This window comes from Xyrauchen texanus, chromosome 20 (assembly GCF_025860055.1).
Source record: "Xyrauchen texanus isolate HMW12.3.18 chromosome 20, RBS_HiC_50CHRs, whole genome shotgun sequence".
In the NCBI taxonomy this organism is placed as follows: Eukaryota; Metazoa; Chordata; class Actinopteri; order Cypriniformes; family Catostomidae; genus Xyrauchen; species Xyrauchen texanus.
This window is the reverse complement of record NC_068295.1, coordinates 22001099-22009479: the sequence shown is the minus strand read 5'-3', so window position 1 is coordinate 22009479 and position 8381 is coordinate 22001099. Positions and strand designations below refer to the sequence as shown.

At 36.9% G+C, this 8381-nt stretch overlaps 1 protein-coding gene across 1 annotated transcript; it reads left to right on the top strand.

The window, feature by feature from the left end:
• The first annotated feature begins 2065 nt into the window (after positions 1 to 2065).
• On the top strand, positions 2066 to 6777 carry LOC127661094 (dual specificity protein phosphatase 13-like). Its single transcript, XM_052151657.1, has 4 exons — positions 2066 to 2182; positions 4189 to 4317; positions 4605 to 4822; positions 5672 to 6777. The coding sequence occupies exons 2-4, from the start codon at positions 4190 to 4192 to the stop codon at positions 5890 to 5892; spliced, it is 567 nt and encodes a 188-aa protein (XP_052007617.1). The 5' UTR covers positions 2066 to 2182; position 4189; the 3' UTR covers positions 5893 to 6777.
• Positions 6778 to 8381: the final 1604 nt, after the last annotated feature.

The window sequence follows — 8381 nt, the reverse complement described above, 5'->3', positions numbered from 1 at the left end:
TTTTGATCCCTTCATACAAATCATATAGGGTGAAAATAGGAAAAGTGGGACACTTCCTGATGAAGTTTCATTGGTATTTCTAAAATATGTTCCAAATGCTTACATCAGTGTCATCTCATACTACACTGAAAATCATGTTAACCAAAAAAATATGATTCATGTGTTAACATCTAAATTAATTGGTATTATTCAAGTCACAAACTATAATTTAATATCCCTGGATCAACCTGAAAATAAATAACTCTATAAGGTAACTATTAGCTTACCACTTTGAAATTAGTGTTGATTTTTAGTTATGGAGGAATACCATAGATTGTAAAAAAAGAAGGAATACACACACACAATGGAAATAATAACAGGTATCTAAAAAAAAATAAAGAATGTTGACTCAACACAAGCTGTATTTTTTATGATTCGTACTAGTTACTCTCTAAACCCAAAATTTGCCATTAATAAAAACAATAAAGTGGTCTTATTTAAACAGTACTTGAAATGTCACATTTTGGAATCATAACTGAAATATATACGTTTTTAAACATTGGCTTCGAGTACTACTAACTCAAAATTAGCAAGTACAAAATTGCAGCTGTGTGGTATACCCATAAGCCCTTGCACTTCAATAAATTATGTACTGTATGTTTGGTCAAGACAAGGGAACTTATGGGGAAATATAATAGTTTAAATTCTAATGACTATAGTTGTTTTGTTGTAGCTGGTTGAAAGTTGTGTGAAGTCACCATCAGGGTGATCTGTGTTACCTCTGGTGAATTTGGAGCATGTTAATTTTAAGTCTTTCTTCCCTATTCAATTGTACCTTACAAAAGTAGAGATTGATGTGCAATAATAAGTGCTGAGTAGAATCAAATAGTTCATAGTACAGATTCATCATAGTCTAGTCATAATTTTCCTTATCCTGTATAAGACTTGCAATAACTTAATCTAAATAATTTACAATACTTTAATCACAGAAGATTTACGTTTACTTGTAACTAGTAATCTGTACTTATATAATTAAATTCACTTAACTTGAGCTAAATAAGTAGGTTTACTTAGAAAAAGCATGCAAACCAACTGCTTAAAAAAATCTCAGGTCAGCTAATTAGATTGTACAGTGCATGATGATAGATGATTAAGTTTAAGTGTCCCACTTTAGCTGTGTTCAACTCACTGCATTTCCAAATAAAGAACGAAGAAAGCCAAACTTATGCATTGCACTGCACTGTGTATCACTTAAGGATACTCTATGACACACACTTTATAAAAGAAACAAAGACAAGTTTAGTAAAATGTATTGTGAGTTATTGTGATTCATTAATGTATGAGGTTACAATAATAGTAAGTAATAACACCTGTTCCCTCTTAAGAGGGAACAGGTGTACATGGCTTTCACACCCAGGCCATTAATTCCTTTTATTAGCTTCATAAAGCTGTAATTACTATGGGGCTCAAAGCTTGCTTCACTTGTTCCGAAAGAACAACTCTTAGTTAAGGTTGTTTTACACATATAGGCTAATTTACTGAACTAAACAGTTTCAGCTAAAATGAAAAGAAAGCAGAATATATTTGATTGGGTCTCTGACAAGCTTTACAAAACTTGTTGCTGAAATTGCATGTTCACAAATCTCACCATTTATCAAAGACTTGCCCTCAAGGCAAGTGAAAGGAACATCTGGATTTGAAGAGTGTTTAACCTAACAGCTGGCTTCATGTGAATGAGACCTCTCGAGATTATGTGCATTAGCCTACACAATGACTCATGATAAAGATGGATGCATGCATTAAATGCTATGATTGCCCCACCTTTACCTTCTTCTCCACTGCAGGAGTGACCTAAATCACTTGTGATCTAGCCAAGATATACACAATACGTGCACATTTAAGATCAGAAAATGTTCAAAACCTTAAGATCATTGTCTAGGGAAAGACAGTGCTTAGAAGGTTTCTAAAAGCAAATCAGCCTGCCCACTAAGACCTGGAAGAGCTCTTTGTATCCAGGGAGGTTTATAATTATACACCATTTAAAAAAAGAAATAGCTTCTAAAGGCATATCTGTGGACTGGCTGTCGACAACGTCCCTGACCAAGAAGAGAAGAGCAGGCAATTTGAGAACGAGGAAAGAAAGAAACACTGGCTGGAAAAAATTTAAGTTCACAAAAGGAGAACTTTTCAAGGCTTTTAGAAGGTAACCTTTTGGTGTTTCATACAGCTATTGAGTGAATGATTTTCCATAAAAAGCCCTCAGCGTTCACTTTAATGATGTTAAGAGCTGGAGTGAAGTGTCAATGTGCTCTCAAGCTCTAGCAACCAGAAGATTTAACAAGCAATGGCCTCAGGTGGGCTCAATAGTTTGATGGGCCCTTTGAAATAAAGAGGGATGGAGAATGTGTCTAAACTGCATGCCATATCTATTAACATGATAATATACACAACAGCGATGTGCCTGTAATGTCTGTTTGCCATCAAATGATGTCGTTTTAAGTTCCTGTGAAGCCTTACTGCAATTTTTATCTAAAACAAATGGTCATATGCTTTCTTTTTTTCTGCTCCACACTTGCACATACATGCACAAACATGTTAAAAAGGTAGTAGTGTGGTATGACTGAATGAACAATGACTGTGATTTCTGTAAATTAGGTTATGTTGCTGAATGAACATCCTTATTGATGCTGGAACAACATTCCTATCAACCAGTAAGATTTTAGTTTAGGGTTGGTTATGTTAGATTAGGTTAGGTTAGGGTAGAGTATGGGTTAGGATTGGGGTTAGGGTTAAGGTTATATTAGATTAGGTTAAGGTAGAGTATGGCCTAGGATTGGCGTTAGGGTTAAGGTTAGGTTAGGTTAGGTTAGGTTAGGTTAGGTTAGGTTAGGTTAGGTTAGGTTAAGGTTAGGTTAGGCTAGAGTATGGGCTAGGATTGGGGTTAGGGTTAAGGTTAGGTTAGGTTAGGGTAGAATATGGGCTAGGATTGGGGTTAGGGTTAAGGTTAGGTAATGTAGAGTATGGGCTAGGATTGGGGTTAGGGTTAAGGTTAGGTTAGGGTAGAGTATGGGCTAGGATTGGGGTTAGGGTTAAGTTTAGGTTAGGTTAGGGTAGAGTATGGGCTAGGATTGGGGTTAGGGTTAAGGTTAGGTTAGGTTAGGGTAGAGTATGGGCTAGGATTGGGGTTAGGGTTAGGTTAAGTTAGGTTAGGGTAGAGTATGGGCTAGAATTGGGGTTAGGGTTAGGGTTATGTTAGATTAGGTTAAGGTAGAGTATGGCCTAGGATTGGCTTTGGGTTAAGGTTAGATTAGGGTAGAGTATGGGCTAGAATTGGGGTTAGGGTTAAGGTTAGGTTAGGTTAAGGTTAGGTTAGGCTAGAGTATGGGCTAGGATTGGGGTTAGGGTTAAGGTTAGGTTAGGTTAGGGTAGAGTATGGGCTAGGATTGGGGTTAGGGTTAAGGTTAGGTTAGGGTAGAATATGGGCTAGGATTGGGGTTAGGGTTAAGGTTAGGTTAGGGTAGAGTATGGGCTAGGATTGGGGTTAGGGGTTAAGGTTAGGTTAGGGTAGAGTATGGGCTAGGATTGGGGTTAGGGTTAAGGTTAGGTTAGGTTAGGGTAGAGTATGGGCTAGGATTGGGGTTAGGGTTAGGTTAAGTTAGGTTAGGGTAGAGTATGGGCTAGGATTGGGGTTAGGGTTAAGGTTAGGTTAGGTTAGGTTAAGTTAGGGTAGAGTATAGGCTAGGATTGGGGTTAGGGTTAAGGTTAGGTTAGGGTAGAGTATGGGCTAGGATTGGGGTTAGGGTTAAGGTTAGGTTAGGGTAGAGTATGGGCTAGGGTTGGGGTTAGGGTTAAGGTTAGGTTAGGGTAGAGTAGAGTAGAGTATGGGCTAGGAATGGGGTTAGGGTTAAGGTTAGGTTAGGGTAGAGTAGAGTATGGGCTAGGGTTGGGGGTTAGGGTTAAGGTTAGGTTTGGGATTAGGTTTAGGTTTAGGACTGGGGTTGGAACTTCAACAACATTCTCATCACCCTAGAACTAATAGTTAGGTCAGGAGTTATGGTTAGCTATAGGATAAGGTCTATGTTTTTTTGATAGGAATGTTGCTCCAAAAACAAAGAAATATGTTGGTCAAGGAGCATGTCCAACTTGGAAAAGTCACAGCAACCAAATATCCTACAGGATACTAAATCTGGGTCTTTTCTTTTTTTCCAGGATGTCTCACAAGGAGTTTTGTGCCTATGAAACACCCTCTGTTGTTGAAATGCAGAACTTCCTTTTGGCTGACAGACGGCCCACTGGACATGTCAACCAAGTGTGGCCTAATGTGTACATTGGCAATGAGTGGGTATCAGGCAATAAGTCTACCGTTCAAGAAACACATATACAGTGCAACAGGCTGCATATAAAGGTGCAGTGTCACATGTTAGAAGCAAATCATGACACAGCCAGACATCTAATATGTCATCTAACAACCAATAAGAGATCATATTCACTCTCGCATTGTATATGTGTTTAGTAGATACTAGGTGCCCATCAATGTGATGTATTAGTGATGGGCATTTTAGGAAAATTACAAGGCTCTTAATAGTTTACAGTACTTAAGATATTATTTGTTTTTGTGTTCTTAGGGTTGCGGCACGAGACAAGCCAATGCTGTACAGTATGGGGATCACACACATTGTGAATGCTGCCAGTGGACCCCCTCATGTCAACACTGGACCTCGCTTTTACAGAGACATGTCTATAGATTACTATGGAGTGGAGGCTGATGATTCCACAGACTTCTCCATAAGTGTGTACTTCTATCCAGCAGCAAGGTTCATTCGAGCTGCATTGTCAAAAAACGGTGAGTTAAGCTGAAGGAAACATGACATTTCCACTTTTCCAAACACAGTGGCTCTGTGGCACTATCAAAATTACTCCCAACCAGACTGACACAGCGACTTCACCTTTAAAGAATCTCCAGTATTTTCATATTGCTATACTACTTGCATGTACACTCACTGTGCACTTTATTAGGAACACCTGTACACCTGCTTATTCAAGTGTTTATCTAATCAGCCTATTGTGTGGCAGCAGTGCAATGCATAATATCATACAGATATGGGCCAGGTGCTTCAGTTAATGTTCACATCAACCATCAGAATATGAAAAAATTTGATCTCAGTGATTTCGACTGTGGCATGGTTGTTGGGGCCAGATGGGCTGGTTTGAGTATTTCTGTAAATGCTGATCTCGTGGGATTTTCACGCAAAACAGAGTTCTCTAGAGTTTACTCAGAATGGTGCCAAAAACAAAAAAAACAACCAGTGAGTGGCAGTTCTGTGGACAGAAAAGCTTTGTTCATAAGAGAGGTCAAGGGAGAATGGCCTGGTTTGAACTGACAGAAAGGTTACAGTAACTCAGATAACCACTCTGTACAATTGTAGTGAGCAGAATAACATTTCAGAATGCACAATATGTTGAACCTTAAGGTGGATGGGCTACAACAGCAGAAGACCATTTTAGGCAATTTATTAGGACCAAAGTGTTCCTAATAAATGGCTCAGTGAGTGTATAGCTGACATGTCTGTATGTTAATGTACCATAATTATTTAAGGTTTTGAATAAATACTGTTATAAAAAAAGTTGCACATCACCATATTACCCACTGGTCCAAGGCTTTAAGCTGAATGTCTTGCACTCTGTTCTTCAGGAAGAGTGTTTGTCCACTGTCTAATGGGAGTGAGTCGCTCAGCCACCCTGGTGTTGGCCTTTCTCATGATTTGTGAGGATCTGACTTTAATGGAGGCCATTAAAGCGGTACGCCAACACAGGGACATCTGTCCTAATTCTGGCTTTCTTAACCAACTTCGACATCTTGACATGAGCATCGTCCGAGAGAGGAAGAAAAAACTGGATGCTAACAAATTGTAACTGAAAACTTGGTAACAATGTAATGAATCCCATTTCAAGGGCCTCCACCCTCACGTCTTTGTGCTAGTTCTATTGGCCTAGATCTTATTTGCTAATACCCCTGGTTCTGCAGTGGCAAAGTGGGTATCAGAAGGCAAAATTGAAGGGTTTCCTCATAAATTGTAAATAACTTCCAAAGGGTAGCAGGGTCACAAAATAAATGGCAGTTTTTTAAATATCTTCCAGATGAGACATACTTTGAATTTGTCTCGAAATAAGCCAGCAAGCATGTTTGGCTTTTTTAATGGAGTGAAATGAGATGGTTGTGGCTTGCTCTTTATCATGGGAAGGTGGAAGAGCAATGCATAGCCAAATGTCTTTAGGTTCGATCCCCTGTAGTGACTTATTTTAATGGGTCTCATATACCCCAACATATTAAGGGTTTCTGCCATGGCCCAAGGTTATTTGTTATGACATTGGTGGACAGTCAAGAATATCATGAAATACTCTAGCAATTAAATCATTAGTCCAGTGGATAAGACCAAAAATCTTATCACATTGTTCCTTCTGAAACACTTCAAACATTTTTTGCAATTAGATTGGCAGAAATCTGTGATTCCCAACCAGGGGTACTTTGTTAGTACTTGCTTTGTTAAACCTGTAGACATTTAAGTGATATTTGTTTCATTAACATTTGTACCAGTGATGGTGTATTACCTAGTGTTATACTTCAGACTTGTTACTAAAACTCCACCATACAAATAGTACAGATGACCTTTGTTAATCGTTCCATCTGGATTTAATTTATGAATACATTTGCTGTTAACAAGGGTTTTCCTCAGTTAAAGTTTCTCTATGATGACCTTCAAGAACTGTTCAAACATTCAGTATGATAGACAACAAGCTCAGGTGTCTCATTAAATAGAGAAGAAACTACATTGGGTGTTTGTGAGTTTGTAATCCACAGTATTGTTGTTTTTTAGTTTAAAAGTTAATGATCACAATTATACCCACTTTAACAATATTAATGATCATTCAAAATGAGCTTCAGCACATTATGAGTAATATGAGTTAAAATGTGTTAAATGCAGGGGTACAGGAGTGAGAATTACAGTATGTGGTGTCTTGTTTTAAAAGAGGATGTCTATGAATATTATAAGCAGGATTACAAAGGTCAAAAGGTCAGACTAATATGTGTAATAATATTACTACGAACAAACAAAATGAAAATATTCATCATTTTAGACTTGTCATTCATGTCTGGCCCGACCAGTATTGAACCACTATGTTTTTAGTATTCACAATTTGTAGTTTTTTTTCCTATTTCTGCCAGCACTATTCCATTACATTTAATCTATGCAAGTAAATAATGTAATCAAACACATGTAACTGGATTACGTATTTACAATACAAAATATAAATTACTGTATTCCACTACAATTATTTTTATTACTGAAGAGATTACATTGCATTTTATTGTCAATTGGTTCATTTAATATTTAGTCCTTTCAGATGGAAAACATTTATACATATAAATAATGGGATCCAAAGAGCATTTGAACAGCGGTGAAACACTTTCTTATGATGTGTTAAATTCATATGAGCAGACAGAGAAGTAAGTTTGAAGTAAGTTTGGAGTAGAAGAAATAGAAATAAACCTTGTGTAAATTGTCAGCTTTACACTAAGCTAAAATGCTATTTCTAGCCATTTTACATGCACATGTTACCAGACACGATCATATTTAAAAAAAATAATAATTATCAAGAAAAATCATGTTAGATAAGAATTTCTTTCTTTTTTTTTTTTTTTTCAAGTAAGGCAAAAATCATATTCTTGATAATAATTTTACATTTATTTCCTGTAAAAATATCTAAAAATCCTTAAAACAAGATCAATTTGATTTGTCTTGTTTTAGAAACAACACTGCATAAGATATTTATGTTTTTCAGAGAATGTATTTTTAACATGTGTATTTTGTCTTACTGTACTGGCAGAGTTTTTAATAGTCAAAACAAGTGAAAAAAAACTACCAGTGCTGAAGAAATAATCCAAAGTATTTAGAATACATTACTGACCTTGAGTAATCTAACGGAATATGTTAACTTTGTGTAACATGCATAGTTAATGTGATGAACAACACCTGTAGTTACCTGTGTAAACTTGAGGTGAAATGACTTCCGACATCCACAAAAAAATCAACCGGGGAACAGTTTGGTATATTTAATTGCAAAAATGTCTAAAAGGACAAGCATAATTTGTTTGCAGTTGCCACTTGTTTTAATGTTTTGAATCTAATGCAATGATATTCATTTTAAGTGTGACTGAAGTATCCAAATGTTTTTTTACTATATGTTAAAACAGCTATTTGTTTCAGATCATCGGCTCGTGATAAAGGACTGCTTGCTGATCTGGGCATCACTCATATTGTCAACTGTGCCAATTGGCCACATCGCATCAGCATAGATGCTGACTTCTATGCAGACATGAGTTTATCTTATTGTGGAGTAGC

Excerpts from the sequence above, each read along its gene's own strand:
- LOC127661094 (XM_052151657.1), top strand. The coding sequence starts at position 4,190 with ATGTCTCACAAGGAGTTTTGTGCCTATGAAACACCCTCTGTTGTTGAA. Across the intron at positions 4,318-4,604 it reads AATGTGTACATTGGCAATGA|GGTTGCGGCACGAGACAAGC; the intron begins GTGGGTATCAGG and ends TTGTGTTCTTAG. Across the intron at positions 4,823-5,671 it reads AGCTGCATTGTCAAAAAACG|GAAGAGTGTTTGTCCACTGT; the intron begins GTGAGTTAAGCT and ends TCTGTTCTTCAG.